General features: G+C 41.3%; 1 protein-coding gene across 1 annotated transcript in view; it reads right to left on the reverse strand.

Moving 5' to 3' along the window:
* Positions 1–695: 695 nt before the first annotated feature.
* The window catches only part of LRRTM4 (leucine rich repeat transmembrane neuronal 4), a 231,315-nt gene continuing 214,117 nt past the window's right edge, over positions 696–17,893 (reverse strand). The window contains exon 3 of the mRNA XM_009319530.1: positions 696–917. Within this exon, the coding sequence (XP_009317805.1) occupies positions 696–917 (222 nt within the window). The remainder of the gene's footprint in view (positions 918–17,893) is intronic.

Raw genomic sequence — 17,893 nt, forward strand, 5'->3', positions numbered from 1 at the left:
GTACAGCCTGTGTCTTAAATGTACATGCACCCAAGTTTCTTTGTTTCTGCTGCATCAATTGCCAATGTCCTTTTGGTTCAACATAAGCTTTAATGCCCATGTCTGAAGTTTGAAATATTAGCGCTTGACCACTAAAAAAAAAAAACCAAAAACCCAACAAAAAAACAAACCCCCAAAAGAAAATATATATCTATCTTTTGTTTGTTTAAAAAGAACAAAAATATTAAACAAATCTTTGAAGAGTAATAAACACTTAAGAAGGAAACATGGCTGACCCACCCACCCAAACCCTTGCCCTCCCCACCCCCTTTATTTTTACCTGTGGTTCTCCTTCCCTGGAACCGTGCAATGTAGAAAAATCAAATATACAAACAAAACTCTTAATCCATCCCTTTATGTAGCTAGAGTGAAATCTATTTTTTTTTTTAATAAGAACTTGACAATCTCTCTTTAATATTTACATTGAGGAATTTGTTTGAAAGTTTAAAGCAAAGAAAATCCTGAAGTTCTCAGTGTGTACTGCAAGATAGCATTTCCACAGTCTGCGGAGTTTGCTTTATCCCCTTCCCTTTGTCTGTGTTGGAACATTTGTAACTGGAATGGTAGATTTTAGTTTCTTGCCCTGGTCTCTTCTGAGATGAAAGGTCTCTCAAAAGAACTCCCCACTCCGCCCCCTGAAGAAGTTGTCTCCATCGTTAGTTTGGTATTCTCTCAATGTAAATGGCTGGAGCAGCCGAACGTGCGATTGTAGCTATGAAGCTGTGGTCTCGACTGAGTTCCAGGTTGGTTGTCTCAGCCTGCTCCCGGGACATGGTATCGTACCCCTTATTTACATGGAGAGGCTTATGAGCTTGGCAGTATCCGATCACTGGTTGGTCGTAACTGTAATAGGGTAAAGTCTTCATGTGGTGAGGAACCTGCACCAGAGAAACAGAGATAAAAAAAACCCCATGTAAATAATGTGCTCAGTCATGCATTTCGTACAGCATCTATCACAACACAGCCTCAAACCCACTGGGTGCTCAGCACATCCGCATTCATCGCACAGCTCTTGCAGCAAGATAAACCTTTGAGGCTTCCAGGTTGTTTGTAGCACATGCAGATCCCTCTTGAACAGGATTGCTTACATTCACGTTAGTCAGTCCCCACTTGTGGATGGGCGTTACATCTGCTGAAAGCCTATGTAATCACCGACTCGTTCTGGCCCTTTGCAGTTTGCTGAAGCCAGATTAGAGGGTGCTACTCTCCATTTTGGTGACTATCTTTGCGGGCAGACGTTCAAAGTGGTCTCGCACGCTGACTTCTGACCTCTTTTGGACAATCCGGCTATGAAGGGTAAACTGGAAGCTGCTGGTAATACAAACCTTTTAAAAACTGGCCCTTCTTCCACTGCCTCCAAAGGGGCTGAGCATTTCTACAAAACTCAGACGAGCCTGAGCGTGTCAAAGGACTGGAAAACCTGGCTGCCAGCATGTGTAGCTTTCAGCACAGCTGGAACACGTGTTTATTTCTTCTATGACAAAGCTGCTTGCCCAAGGTCACGATCTCCTGGGTTCTTTATCTTACAACCTCACCAAGAGAAACACTATCAAAGAGGTTCAACTGTAGCTCACTGGAGCTGAGCAGACCCACACCTTGTAAAAACGGTCATGTATTGGAAAAGTCTGCAAGGTCTATCCTGAACCCCATCTCCCTTCTTCATGTAAATACTGAGAAACTGCCAGCCCCCCAACTTTTTTTTCCATAAATGTTCTATGCTTGCAAATGTTAATCCTACAACTAAATATGATTTATGGCACAACATCAGATAAAAATCTTTGCAGATAATTTTATCATCTGCAAGAGATGAGCTGATCAAGTAGAAAGAAATATGCTCTTAGGGAAAAAAAAAACCATACTCTGCAGGAGATCCAGGCAAGAGTTTATTCTAACACTGCTAGAAAACCTGAGCTCATTATAGCTGGAGATATCCTACACATAATTCAACCTTGTATCAAATGACTTTTTATTTTCCATGCCAAACTTCATGTGAAGACTACTTGCATGGTGCACTTCATTCAAAAAGGTATGAAAAAAGCAAAGGCATTAAGACTAATTGTAAGTTTTGCAGGGTTAGAGTTCCTCTTGCATTTGGATCTCCTCAGCAGTTAGATTCCGCCCCCTGCTTCTCTGCAGAACGCTGGAGAGATTCCAAAAGTCTTCCGCTAGCTGGAATTCAGCTGAAAACGTCATTTTACGTGACAGTTGAATGGCAAGAATGCAGAAGACAAGCTCCTCAGTAGAATTTGATGGGACAGCTGTGTTCACTTGTGGATCAAATTCAGCCACAGTGCAAGAAACTGAAACTCCCTTTGGATACAGTAATATCTATGCCAATTTGTATCAGGGCTTGAATTTGTCCTCAGCCTTTAAGGCAGCTCTTTATGATTCTATAAAAGCCAAGGACTGTTTGTGTTCTGGAGAGTTGAGAGATTGAGGTCCTGGCTTTACAGCAATAATACACAGTACATTAACCACCTGAGTCCTGTGCACAGCACTGTTTGCTTGTTTTCTCCCCTTCTCCAAACGGGAGTCAAAAGGATCAGGATCTCAACAACATCCCTAAACAGTGGATAAACACCCTTCCTTTTCAACTATTTCTCAGTAGTTTTGTAGAATCTCTCGGTTGTTTTCACTTATAGGTTTGCGTGTGTTTGAAATCATATTAATAAGGGTCACTGTGCCATGTCTGTGGAAGGAAGGTGGATATTCTTTGTCAGTGTAAAAAACAAAATAAAATGAGTGTATCGGGCAACCCATGAGATTAAGGAGTTACAGGTTAATTGTAGAAAGCATTTCTAGGATAATGAAGCCCAGCAATGGATTTGCACCTCCCTGTTCTTAGGCCTGGCCCTTGTACTACTCTTCTTCTCCCTCTTTTGTGTACTAGATCCCATTAAGGGAATTTAAAAAAAAAAAACAAAACATGTTAAATGACTGTAAGGTATCCCCAGCAAAGACTGAGTGAAGAAATACCAACAGTCTCCCCCCTCCCAAGTCGGTTCCTGTGATGCCTCTAGAATCGAGGTAGCAACCATAAGGACAATTCAAAAAAGAACCCTGCTGATCAAAATGAAAGCCTCCAGAGGAATGTCCCCACAAAACCGGGTGTCCTTTCCTTCCCTGAAACTACTTCTCTGAAACATAATGTTGCATTTTCAGAATGATATGAGGGATCAGTTTTCATTTACAGTGAAGTGACCGTACACGAAACCCAAGCCCACAAAAGCTTTTTCAGGACACAGCTTTGAACGTAGAAACTACTGCAGATGTGGGCAACTGTACCACCACTCAGTCTGATGCAAGTAAAAAAGATGGAAAATACTGATGACATTGTCCACTTTAAACAAAGCTGATATTATTATGTTTTTTCTGATTTAGAGATCAACAAAACATATTTAAGAACATCCAAGTTGTTGAAAATTAGTTTTATAAGTATTTTTGCTCCAGGTTCTGAAGTAACTTCTTTTTTGTTTCATTATTGCTATGGAACTAATGCATGAGATACTGAGAGATGTGACCTTGGACAAGTCATTTTATGAGCTGGAAAATGAGAAGATTACGTCCCGCCCCTGCTTGCCCTTGAAGACTAGAGCTCTTTGAGGCAAGGGCTGTTTGTGCAGGGACTAAACCAACACAACTCTAACCAAAGCTGGGGCCTTTCAGCTGCTATAGCCTCCTAGAGACACAAAAGCAGAGGACTAGAGTGAAAAAAAATCCAAACAGGTCCCTAAATACCTCAGTAAAAAAATACAGACTCTGGGATTCTGTCATCTCTATCTCAAGGCCTTTTCCACGGAATACACATTTTTCACTGGCTAGAAAGTGGCAGTAAGGCTGAGAATGTACCTGCCAGCAAATCAAAGGCAGAGCCAAGAACAGAGCTGGGATCCCCTAGCACGGTGTCCTTCGCTGTCTCCTCCATGCCACTCCGCTGCCACTAACCACAACCATTTGTGCTACAAAATTCTTTAAATTTCATTTTGGAAGAAGTTCAATTGTGAATGAAGATAAAGAGTTGCTCACATGGAAACACAACAGATACAAACCAAAGTTCGTTCTTTCACATAATCTGTAAAAACATCTGATTCAGTTCTTGGCTTCGTGTGCTCACTCACGGTTATGCTTCGTGACAGCACAGTCCAGTCCAGCTAGTGGAGCTCAGGGGTAGGACACAGAATGCCAAGACGTTTAACAGGAGATGATGCATGTGTCTGTTCACAGCATTTTCTGAATCATTTCTATTTCAATTTCTAAAAATGACACTGCCTAATACTTACTTGAAGGATTGAAACTTTTTGCAGAAGGCAAAACATAAATCAACAGGAGAAGGCATTCCAAAGTCACTGATGTACATGTGATGGATATTTTGGTTTTAGCCCATGTATGGCACCAAGTAGGACTGTCTTCTGCTCTAATGCCTTCTTGTAAGGGAGCATACTGCCTACGAGCTTTGCAGATAGCTGATTAAGTCAATGAATGAATCTGTGCTCTGAAGAAAGCCTTGACTCCGTTACACAATGAGCTTACTGCCTTATAAGCACTGAAAACGCTCAGCACTGGTTTTGGGCTAATGGGCTGGGTTAGTTAGCTAGTACTGACTTCTGAATTCCACACCTCTGTAGATCTTCACTCTAAATCTAATAAACATTGCATCTTAGCAGCTGCACAATCAAACAAAGGTTCTATTACAAGAAAAATTCACATGAATCCCTAGCTACAGGAGGAAGAGAAAAGATTTAGCGGTGGAAATTTAAGAATGCAGATCTTCCCTTTTGCAGCCAAATTGACATTGGAGAAGTTAACAGCTCCACAGCCTTGCTGCCGAATAACAGCTCCATTCAAAACAAGCTGGACTAACTTGAGTTTACCTGAAGTTCAGTGAAATTCTGGCCTGCATTAAAAAGACATTTCTCAATACTCCCTGTCCACTTTGACATTCAGCAATGATGTTCAGTTAAACCCTTAGTCATTCCAACATGCAAATACATGTATCCACATTCCAATTCAGGGGTTTGGTCTTTTTAGTTTTTTTTACACTTCACTGAATTTTATCAGCAGCTTTCCTTACTTATGTCAGAAATATTGGGCGGTAAATTAGATAACTTATTCTATAAATTTCTGATGATTATTACACAAGAAAGTTCTATTTAAAAATTTCAGTGATAAGAATTCAGCTTGGACTTCTGCTTCTCATAGGTGCAGCCGTTAAAACCTAGATTTTTACCAAAACATCGATAAAAAATCCTTATTCTGGAACCTGGAAAGCACATCAGTAAAGACGTAACCTTACCATACAGCCACTGAATCTAGTGAGCTTTAAAGAATATTGGATTGGGGCCTAAGTGAATATCAAGTGACCTTATTTCTAAAATACTTTTCCCTCTCTACCGCCTCTCATAGTATGTTGTACACCCTCATACACTCTTAATTGCTTGCACTGCCTCCTAACAGGGCGCCTCAGACAACCTGCAATTTGGCCTGACATGAACTCCAAGGTATGACAACTCTCTATCAAGTAATGCCAAGAGAGTTTAACAGAATACCAAGTTCTTCATACTGACTGCAACTCCCGCTGAAGTATTTTCTTCTGTGCTCACAGCAACAGACTTATTGCAGTGAAGACTAGTTGAGGATCAGACAGAGATGAACTCTCTGTCTCGCTCAGAATCACTTGCAGTTCAGCAAGATCTAATCACTAGCAGTCCCAGGTTGAAATAATTTCCTGGTAAACTGTTAAATCAAATTTTGGAAACACGGGATTTCAGAACAGATCTATTTCACGTTGGAAATATTACGAGTTTTTTCTTTATGCTCAATTTTGAAGAAAGATCTCCCACCATTTATTATCCTGCAGAGAAGGAAATTCTTTCTTGAGAAACATGAATGGCCGTGGATGTCTAAGTGACTCACAGTACCAGAATTATCAACAAGAGGATAGAAACGTAACAGAAGGAAAGAATGACAATCCCAGCACAGTTTCTGGGGGGAAGTCCGTGGTGGGAGGGAGTTCACTTTATTTTTTTCCCTGAAAGCAGAATGGTGTGAGGGCACGAATTGCCACAGGATCCTCAGACAAGTAACTGCTTTGGCAAGAACCTAAAACCTGGAGCTGGCAATAGAAGTGATGTACCTTCTGAGAACCAGACTGTTTCAGCTGTCTCAGTGTGGGTACCTTGGCCTTATACTTTCACTGTTTAGACACTGAAGTTTATATGTCTGCAATTCTGTTGCTTCTGTTTTCAAAGAGAAAGAACAATCTGTTTTTAAAACTAAAGACATGCTCCATTCATCCTGATGGAAAATGCAACTGGACAACCACCACTGTCTTGCAGTAGGCACATTTACCTTCTAAAAAACAAAAATGAAGCATGAACATTCTCGAGCAGTTGAACATTATCTGGTTTCATATTTGCTGGTACTCTATAATCCAAGTAAAATGATTTATGTGTAAATACTTGCCTAGTTAATGATTACATGATTAAATTACATGCAACTTTAGAAGTTGTCCATACGTAGTGGAAACTCAGAGTTATGAAATATGGAAGCTATGTTTTCTCATTAGTGCTAATATTTAGTCTCAGAACACCATGACTTCATTGCTGAATTAGCATCATAGCTGTTGATAAATCAAATTCAGAGTTCATTTTAAACCCTACCATAATTTAGAGTAAAAATAAGCAATATCTACTATCATAGCTTTACGATTAGTGAAGCACACAGCTTCACCTTAGAGATAGATTGATTAGGCACATTAGGCAGATATAGCTGGTATAAACAATTTCAGTGGATTTCACGCTGCTGAAAAATCACAGTTAACAACCCTGGAACATCCCTTTGGAGTCAGCTCAGAAAAACATTCCTGTTCAGGAAAATGCACAATCATACACTTCCTGTTAAACCCATTAAAAGGGACAAATGCAGACACTGAAGTTAGTTCTGAAATATGAATGGGTACGTGTTTTCTTCTGTTTCCAATTGGAACAAACACAAAAGTGCCTGGCTGTTATTTAAAATAGGCCTTTTGTTCTAAAATTCATGTTTTTCATAGCAACAAAAAAACCCAAAGTCTCATTTATTAAAAAAAATCAGAACTGAGAAGTCTGAGTGCTCTGTTATGAGGTGGTATGAGGGGTTTATGAGTACTGTTTTTACTGAGGTTGTCTGTGTGACATCTGAGCATTTCGGAAAAACCGCCAACTTGATTTTTATGTGAAGGTCTCCAAAATCTTTAATTAGCCCAGGTTTTCTAAGAGTTGCAGATCCCACAGGGAACTTTGCCTGAGGTTGGTATGCCTACATTAGGCATGAAGCATTGAGCAGAAGTCTTTCAGTAGCCTGAACTGTAGGTGCAATTCCCACAATCAATTTCCTGCAATTTCATGTCCAATTTCCTTCCCTCTCCAGACAGAAACCACTTCTTTGCCTCCTCTGTCTATTTCCCACCAAATCAGATTAATGGTCTATGCAGCTCCCACTGGGAGGTGAGACAGACAAGGAGGAAGACTCAGTCTGTAACTAAAGGTCCCAGGCTACATGGGACTGAGCCCGCTGCCCTAAAATCATTAGCATCATGACAAGAACCACCAACTCTGTATCTACCAGTTTTCCCCAAGAAATCGAGGACATACTGCTAAACATCCACAAAGGGTTGGTGTTCCACGGTGTCGTGGTTTAACCTCAGTTGGCAACTGAGCACCACGCAGCTGCTTGCTCACTCCTCTCCGCCCCCTTGGTGGGGTGGGGAAGAGAATTGGAAGAGCACAAGTGTGAAAAACTCGTGGGTTGAGATAAAAACAGTTTAAGAATTGAAATAAAATAATAATGTAATCACTTCTTTGGCCAGTTTGGCTGTGCCCCCTCCCAGCTTCTTGTGCACGTCCAGCCTTCTCAGTGGGTAGAGCATGGGAAACTAGAAAGTCCTTGGCTAGTGTAAGCATTACCTAGCAACAACTAAAACATCAGTGCCTTATCAACTTTGTTCTCATCTTAAATCCAAAACACAGCACTGTACCAGCTACTAGGAAGGAAATCAACTCTATCCCTGCCGAAACCAGGACACATGGGGATGGGTAATATTACCAGTTCCTAATCTCTTCCATGCTTGTGCACACACACACAAACTTGCATATATGTTCTTAAGTCGAACTGCTGTGCAAAGTAAGCTTGTCTTCTAAATAAAGCACGATACCTCCTCCGATGTACTTCTCTGCAGTGTCTTTTTCTCCTTGCCTTACGCTTATGTCTGCTGTAATAGTCCTACAAACTGATCTTATGAGCATCCTACATCCATTTAGCCCTCTGCAGGATGTGACTCAACACCAATAGTCACGCATCTGTCGGGAAGCACATAATGGGAAGAGGATTAGTGATCTCATCAGTCCACTTGGATCCTCTCAGTCCAGCGGGAATTGTGGCTAATGCAGAGTCCTGCTAGTCACTGAACTACAGCTGCTGAATATGCTTTGGACCAGACTGGACAGTGCATTTAGCAGACTGCCCTTTCCTAGTCAAAACAAGCAGTGAGCAGCCAGGGCAAAGATTGCTCTCCCGACCAGATCTGAGGATTAAATCAAGGTCTTTAGAACCAGGCCCGAAATCTTCTGAAGGATGTAGGGGTTGGAGGAGGGCACAGGATGGCTTCTTCAACATATGGAACGGAAGCCTTTATCAAAAATTAACCTGGAGATAAAAGGTTGTGGTTGGCAGGTCTCAGACCATTTCCTCAGTAAAAAAAAAATGGTATCCGTGGAAATTTGGAGCCTAAATACTACAAATGACTGACAGGTGGGTCATTAATCTTACTCATTTCTTGTATTTCTGGCTAGGAAAATGGAATCCCAAAATTGGCAGAGACTGTCAGAAGAGAGGTCTTAGTATGAAAAATGTAGAGAAACAACAGACAGGAGACACAGGGCAGAAGATAGTGCAGCTGACATACTTTTGCATGTCCTAGTAAAGTTCTATTTATAGTTCATAAAAAGTTAACTGATCATTAATAGACATAATAAATAACTACAGGAATTAAACAAACATCATTGTATTAAATATGATTATAAGTATATTAACCTAATAAATTACATGTCATGCTAATAAGCAACTTATGGATATATGGGACTATATAATACTCTACAAAACTGATTGATTTTGTATAAAACAAAGTTAATTAAAATGTATCTATTAATTTCTTATGTGGCATTAAAATATTCACCAACTTTTTAAAACATCTATAAGCTATACAGGATATACTATAAAGACAGACTTTTATGATTTGTTCAGTCATCCTTGCAGAGCGTATTTCGTGTTTTAAACCCCTCTATAACATCACCCTGTCAGTTCCACTGACACTGTGAACTGGATTTTAAGCTTTCCTTTCCTCCCCTATAGATAACTTCCTAATCCTTCTATCCAGACGCACAAACCCTCTCCCTTTAAAACCGAACCTCTCCATGGACTGATTAACTAAGTGTGCTTTTCTAGAGATCAGGAGAAAAATCATGCACACTCCACTGCTCCCTCTATGGGCCGATTTGATCTTTCAATCAGTAAATGAAAAGGTTTCCCTAAAGGAAACTCCCAGAAAGAAGAAAGTCTTCTAAGCCTTGTTATTGTTCCTTGGGCAAAATATTTCTTTTAAATTGCTTTACCTGTTTTTTATGGAGTATCTGGCTCCTGACAAAAAAGCTCACTGATGAAAAACATAAAGTGAGGTTCACAGTAACCTTTGATTTTCCGCCGTGGAGGGCCGATAAAATAAAGAAACTACCTAGATATTCTAATGGAAAAGCCATTAATATTGCTTTCAGTGCTATTAGGATAATTTCTTATAGAATTCAATAGGAATAGAAGCCTGGTGGTTCAAAAAAGCTTTTACATTGCTTAGGGACAGAAGATTAGATTTTCAAAAGCGATGCAGTACGTTGTAGTAGTTACCTATCTAGATGCAAAAGAATCCCTTTGGGTGCCTCTCCGTATCTTTGGGTGCCTAAATACACATACCTTCAAAAATGTAGTCCCTTTTAAGGCAACTCAGCTTTTGTTTAGACACTTTAAAAAGCTATATTCTCACCAGGAATTGCTGCTTCCTATGCATTGCATTAAGAGCTGCAAGTGTAGATCATTTGTACTTAACCTATCAGGACAAGCCAAAGGTCCGTCTAGCCAAGTCTCCAAGGGATCAAGAAGAAAGAGCAGAACACAGAGCATTCTCCTGACCTCCAAAACTCCACAGCTTCAGTTAGCTTTCTAAATTGCTGGCATTTCAGGCCTGAAATGCTATGGAGCTGGACCTTCCAATGTATTTAAGGGCCTGAAGCATCCTCACAGGCCCTAAGTCCAGTGCAGCAATTGGGAAATGGAGCACATTGCATCTGTTGAAAAAGAATTATGACAATAAGGGAAAAGGTAGGGTTGTTTTTCCGTGCAGTGATCATAAAGATGGCAACCTGCTCCATCCATTATTCACAATAAATAAGTACAGTATTTAATATGACCATCTGATAATGTTGCTGCCACAGTGACAAATGAAGGCACTGGAGAATGAGTGAAATAAGTCTTTGTCTCATATTAAAATACTGCCTTTTCATTAGATCTGCCTAGAATTTATAGTACGCAAAAGAGCTATCCAGAAATTGATGGCTTCTTTAAAGATTTTTAAATACTATTTAAAGTTGTGCATGGATTCTGTACATCAAGAAACCAAAAACGTACTTCCTAAAGCTGGAGAAACATGACTCAAATTGCACAATATTCTGCCCTTAAGACATGAATAGGTACAAACAAGGCAACATGGTGGCTTATGATTAAAACCCACACCAGTGGTAGAAGAAAGGGGATACTGGGTGCCTTATCAGACTGACCAAAGGAAAGGAAGTTTTTCCTTCTATGTTATCTAGTTATACTATACCCAAAAGGTTTTGGCTGGAGTCAGATGACAGTCTCAACCTATTTTTGATCAAAAAAATGCTTAGAGCCACATTTATAATATTCAATTTAATATGGCAATATTAAATATACAGATAGTATCCAGCCCCTGCATCCCCCACAGGCTATAACGTGACAGAGTCCTTCTCCTCTGTCACCATTTAAAATTCAATGCTCAACATTATGGCATTGACCTAAGAGAGCAGATAATTTGTTTTATTTTTGGGTCATCTCAAGACAATTTGAAGGCGTCCTTCTTACAGAAAACGAGCGCCAAAGAGAAGAATAACTGGCAGTAAAAATAAAGAAAAAAGGTGCTCATGCTGCTGTTGTTTCACCTGATCTGGGGGTCAGATGGCCTACATCAGACCATCAACATCCAGAGCTGTTGATCAGGAATGTCTTAAACTAAAAGAAGAGAAGCAAGCAAAGCATCATGACTGTAGACTGAGCACAAGTTCAAGGAATTATTCATTTCTCCTGAGAAAACAGTGAGATAAATTCACTCCAGTGGGAGAGAAGAAAGAAACTGCTGGCACTACAGACCTTCTCGGACACGGGAGGGAGCTCCTATTATACTGAATGTCTCAGCAGGATTCTATCCATGAGGAATTACAAGATTTTAATTGCCTCCACTGTCTCCTAGCAGAGGAATCAGTGTGTACGGTGGCACAAACACACTGGCAAGAACATTAATCCAGTAGCAGAAGGGACAGCCTCTCCTCCTGATGCGCGTATGTCACTTCCATTAGCACTGATGGGAGCGGCGCGCCTACGCCGAGAGGGAACTGCAATCCCCAGTTTCCAAAAGGTACTGATACATGACTCATATAGGGGTGAGGATTTATATAATCACCATCTTCGCTGAAAGGTTAAGGAACAGTCTCTGCATCTTCCAGCACCATAAGTTAAGGTAGAGTAGGGCAGAGCTAGAGGGAAATGGCTATTTTAGGTTGAGGGAAAGAAAATAATCTAGGGATGAGGATGAAGAATTGGCAGGAGGGTGCCTAGTTGTGGTGACACGCTGCCTGGTGCAAAGGCTGAAGGACCTGGTGTCAGGGCTCCTTGAAGGCAGTGGCTTTAAGTCAGCAGAGAGGGTGGAGTGGCTGGAGCATGCCCTGACCCTGGGAGACAGCCTGGCTTAGAATTCATGGGGAATAAACACTCAGCTCTTTTCCCAGCTCCTCTGCCAAACCCACTGAACACACAAACTGTGATGGGAGAGCAAGTTCAATTCCTTAACTAGCGTGCTAAGGGGTGATGCTGTTCAGCCCATCAGCGCCAACCTGAACCTCAAAGGCTACCAGTCTGCCTAGCTATAAACACATTACTAGTACGTATAGCTATGTAGTTCACCCCCACCCACCTGTGTCAAAACAAGGCACTACAGAGTAATATGAGGACTTTAATTAAAGCTCATAAAAAGCCTTGAGACCCTGGTTATGAATTGCTACAACAACTCACAGTATTCCTAAAGCCTCTCTCTACTGTGACAGGGCAAGCATATTCTGCCATTGCTCAGCTATGAGCGTGTGACTTGCAAAGGAGGGATGCAACAGCAGCAGTGTTACTGCTTTTCTGAACAGACTCCTGAAATGGCAAACAGAAAAGGCAGGGTAAGGACTCACACAGTACACAGTATTAGAAAATTAATAACAAACATGGGTTCATGCTTCAGTCATGTTCTATAGAATCTTTGTATATCAGAGATCAAGCAAGCAGAAAATTAATGCAAGACTGTCCAGCATTGCAGGCAAGGACATTTCACAATGATAGCATTATTTTTTAATACTCTACAGAAAACAAATGACTTTTTCATTCCTCTCGGCAAGTTTTATAATATGCAGGGAAATCATCAGTAAAGACATACTCAGAATCCCTGAGAAAAGTGGAAGAAAGATGGGTTAGGAAATATTCTTGGCTTAGCAATCTTTGCTGCTACAAAACCAAGCGGATCAATTCAATTACTCCATGAAAGCAAAACCAATGGAAATAATTATTAAGCAACAGTATTTTAGTGACACTTTTAAAGCAGAAAGGAATGGCTGGATGACATTAAAAAAATCACAAAGAAACCAAATGCTAAATCCTCAAAACAACCACTGTAGAGCATGAGAAGACAGTACAGCAACTACAGAGAAAAAACACTGAAACACCAGAAACTAAGGTTTAGTGGTCAACCCACTGAGAACTGGCACGGAAACTACATGGTCAAGATGGTTAAGAAGTAGAGGAAAGGACAGATGCTCCAAGCTGTCTTTTCTCTGTGGAGACAGAAAGCAGCAAGTCTTATTAATTTTGTCCCATTTCTAAGTACCAACAGCGAGCCGCTCCAGACATAGGTTCAAGATAGAACAGCTTTAGGACTGCTCTGTGTCAAGATCATCACTCCCCCCTTTGAAACAGCTGTCAGCTGGCAAGAGCCAAAGCTGTAATTACTGGCAAACAGATCGTGATGTGTAAATCTGACCGGAAGCCTGAGATGAGCTCTGAAAAACAAAAAGCGTTCAGACACATTCAGACAAACAGAAATAAACCGCCTTGCCTATACAGTTGAGCACTACTGAATCTAGCCAGGAGAGGGCTGTAGAGTACATGGACTTTGGTGCCTGCTAGCTAGTTGCACTGCACAGAGTCTGGCATTTCAGGAAAGCCAAAGCAAGCGGTCTCGTACCTATTCTGACGCAATGAACATTAATAAGCAAAAATAGTTGTTGCCCACTTGGACCGTTTCTGTGCTTGAGCACAGCAGTAGCGATGGAGTGTAAATGAAAAGAACCAGGTTCAAAGAATCCTGCTGGAAAATAAAATCTGCCCTTTGAGCTAGATTTTGAAAACCAAAGGAGCTGCTGTTAGAAATATCTGCAGTTCATGACAACGAGAGACAGCATGCTTGAACAATCTCTCAACCAGCCAAGCATGAGCCAAATGGTTTCCAGCTACTCTGATATTTTTTAAAGTTCTTCTGTTTGGGAAAGGTAGCTCTAGTGTGTCAGAAGGGATCAGCAGAGGCAAGTAATTCAACTTCTTCGGAGCATAGTATTACTTTGGTGCAGTACTGGCATGGAGGAACATGGGGCTGTAACAACTGTTAACAACCTGCTGCACGGGATCTTTCCCTTTGACGGGTCTATACCAGTTGCAGCCACCTAGAATAAATACCCAATGTCCTGTTCATCTGTGAGATCCAGGCAATATCATGACCTGATCCCTAACTAGGCAAGGGTGAAACAGATTGGGAGAAGAAATATAGAGAGATAAATAAGCCTCTCATCATCCAAAATCTGTTGTTTATTTGCAGTGCCTAGAGGCCTCGACCAAAACTGAAACTGCACTGTGGTAACCCATGCTCATGTGTTTAGTAAGAGTCCTTGCCCTGAAGAGCTTGTACTCCAGACAGGCGTGACAGATGAAGGGTGGGAGAAAGGAAAATAGCAAACAAGAAAAAGATCTCTAAACTGATGCACAGATTGAGGGACAGATTTTTCCACGAGCTAAATACTTGAATACAGATCTTTTATCCCTAAATGACTTCCCTCATCGTGTGGCCACTGTGACTGTGTATACATTTGTGAGTGATACAGCCCAGTATGAGCAAATCTGCAGAGCACAAGAGTTGGTGCCGAGTACACAGTGTCCACAACATACACATTTCAGAGGATTTACATCGAACTAGCTCCAGTCTGGACCCATGAACTCTCAAGAGCAGATCTGGTTCAGCTTCATCTCAAAAGGAGTCAGCCTCTGTTCTCTATGCTCTGGGATGTGAACTGAAGCACATTAAGAGAGGACAATCTCGAGAGCCATGTCACAAGTACGATCCTGATATGAACTAAAACACCAATGTAAATACATCGTTTGGGGGCCAGGGAAGCAATTCAGCTCTCTAGTGTGTCCCAAGACAGCACAACAGAACTCAAACTTCCCAGTTTAAAGGTGTTTTTGACTTCAACATCGTAGTTTACGGTGATGCTACAAACCTCCATGCAAGGGGTTTGCCTACTGCTACTTTTAAGAGCCCTCTTTACTTTCGTGCAGTTAATCCAAGATCAACAAAGCCTTCACAGAACTGACCACTTGCAAAGATGGATGCTTAAGCAGGTCATGCTGGGCTTCCTTCTAGAGGCAGCACGCAGTGATCTCTCATTGCAAGCCAGAACACAAGGAGAACAGCTCTTTGGCAGAGCCCCTCTGAATTGGAGTTGTGGCCTAAAAAACTGGCTAGATGCTGAAGATAACCTGTGCAAACCAGCGTCTTGCATGCATCTCTGGTGGTGCACTGTGGCTGCCATCGCTCTGAGGGTTGTTCAGACCCCTCTGCTCCTTTCCTGTCTCTTCACTCCAAACTAAAAAGAGAACAAAGGTGACATTGTGACTCCAGGCCACAGTCTGTGCGCTTCTCTGGTGAAGAGACAGAAAGAGGAAGGCTGAAAAAAATGATCCCACAATAATTGCAGCAGGAAACAGATAAAAGATTGTGGAAAAGACACTGGATTTCTATTGCACTAAGGCTTCTCTCTCAAGAGTACAGAGCACACTTTTGAGGACACACTCTACATTGAGGGTTTTCACTGCCATCAGTGAGCAGCGTGAAAACCTCAAATAAGCAGAAGGGGTCAGATCAAATGTGTACTGTCCACAGGGTCTCTGGAAAGCAAAACAAATCAAAATATCTCTGAGAATGTTTTCATTCTCACCAGGGGGACTGGACAGGCTTCCTGAAATACACAGCACACTGTTTAAAGATACACTCTTTATCTTTCGTCTGCCCCAAAACAAGGATGGAGGAAATGAGGGATAGCAATAGGTGTATGAAGATGAATGGGGAATACAAGAAAGGCAATTTATCTCAATGATCTGAGCTCTGTAAAAAAAGAGCATAAAGCACTGGCTATTTCTCTGTATCTTTTAACATTATACATAATAGCATTTTTCAGTCACTAAGGGAATGGGTTCATGAGATTATTGGGTATTTCAGGAGCCAAATGATCACCCATCCTCTTCACACTGGTGGAATGGTTTATGTTTGGCAATCAGAAATAATTCAGACTTACACGATACGAGATCTACTGCATATGTATCTTCCACAAAGTAAAACATGGATAATACTACTAATAAGCCATGATTCACAGCAAGTGTACTGCAGTCCCATCGGTGTTCACACATCAGGTCTTCGCAAAATTTTATACAGAGCGTGTTTTACAGCCTGCCACATTCGTGAGTCAAATCATGGCAGCAACAAGAATAAATATCAGTTGTTTGCCCTTGTGCTGCACTTTTCATCCAAGGGCTCTGCAATCATTATTCAGATAAGTCTTGCGTTGCTGCTTTGAGATGAGCGGATATCATTACCCTCACTTTATAGATAAATAAACAGAGGTCAAAGAACTCCCCCAAGGCAATCTGGAGAGTTAAATACCTACATCAAAGGGTTTAATAAAGACCGATATCACTATTCCTACTAAAAAGAGAAGGAAACAGAGACAAGAGTTGAAGCTGTTAGCCCAACATCAGATAACTGGCTCTGGATCTTTGGTCTCTAAGATAACCCCACCTGAGAGCTGTCTCCCAATTTAACAACTAGTATCAGATCTACCTAAAAGCAACCATAATAATTTACTGCACCTTAATGCACCCCTGTGCTTGCTTATTGTTACATTCTTCAAACAAAGCAAGTGATGGGTTTTCTACATTAATTAAATATTTAGATAGAGTTTCTGGTCATTGTTTCTCACTGTTTTCTGGCGCTGTTTGCCTTGTGCCTCCCTTCTGCAAGCATATTCCCTCCAGCCTCTCTCTGCTCTGCTGCATCTTGCCGGTGGCCTTTGCCGAGAAGGGAAGGTTCATGATGGTGTGACTTGTACGACCCACCCCATGGATGAGCTTCGACCCCTGGCAGCTCCGGCTGTTTTCTCAGTTGTCCGTGCCAGTTGTCAGGACCTGGCAGCAGGAGAACCAGCCTTGCTGCTCACGCAGCACTGATATAGATGTTACAAAGTTCCTGAATAATTCTTTCATATATTTAATATTTGCTTATTTCCCTAATCCATGAATTTTTAACTGGACTTTTGGCTAGGCCTAATGCTAATTTAATACTTAGATACATGGCTCTGTTGTGTGATATGGCCCAAATATAGTCAATCGTAAGGACCACACTGACAAAAGACTTTGGGGGGGCACACTAAAAGGGGCCTTAGAAGACTCAGAATCTCAAAACCTGTCCCCAGTGCTGCAGATCAAGGGCCATTAGATCAATTAGAGATGGTCTTCCAATTCAGGAAAGTGGAACTATTATATTCTTTCTGCAGCCCAATATATAGCCTTTTATTTCATCTCCATCAAATTCAACTGGTTTTCTCCTTTATCAAATCAATAGGACTTTCCTATAAGGCGCTGTAAATATTCTGGTGATCGACTCTTCCTTAACTACAGCCACACACAGTGCCTAGCAGAGCGGGGCTCTGATCACAGTAAGGCTTACAGCATCTGCTATAATTCACTAATAATCACAATACTTAACAGAAGGGACACAAACAATGGGGTCCTTGGGAAAAATCGAGTCCTCTGGGTGCCACCTCAGTTTAAATAATAAACACAGCCTTCTTCTTTGGGCTGTGTGTCCTCCCACTCATATAAACAAAAACAGGGGAAGGTTATTTAAGTATCCATTAGTTTCCCAGTAATTATGTTGTTCCCCTCCCTATTCTTTACCCTGGAATAAAGTACATGGACTTGCATCAAAACACAAAAGCAATCAGAAAGACCAACACATATGGCAATTATTCACTGCCCCGACACAATACTCACTGCTCCGAGGAAGAGCCTCAGAGCCCTCATCTCCTTGTTATAAACAAGCTACCAAGGTAAGACGAGGTATGGTGAATGATAGTAGTGTACAGTACTGGTTGCCAGCTGGACAATGGTTGACATG

This window comes from Pygoscelis adeliae, unplaced genomic scaffold (genome assembly GCF_000699105.1).
Source record: "Pygoscelis adeliae isolate BGI_AS28 unplaced genomic scaffold, ASM69910v1 Scaffold372, whole genome shotgun sequence".
In the NCBI taxonomy this organism is placed as follows: Eukaryota; Metazoa; Chordata; class Aves; order Sphenisciformes; family Spheniscidae; genus Pygoscelis; species Pygoscelis adeliae.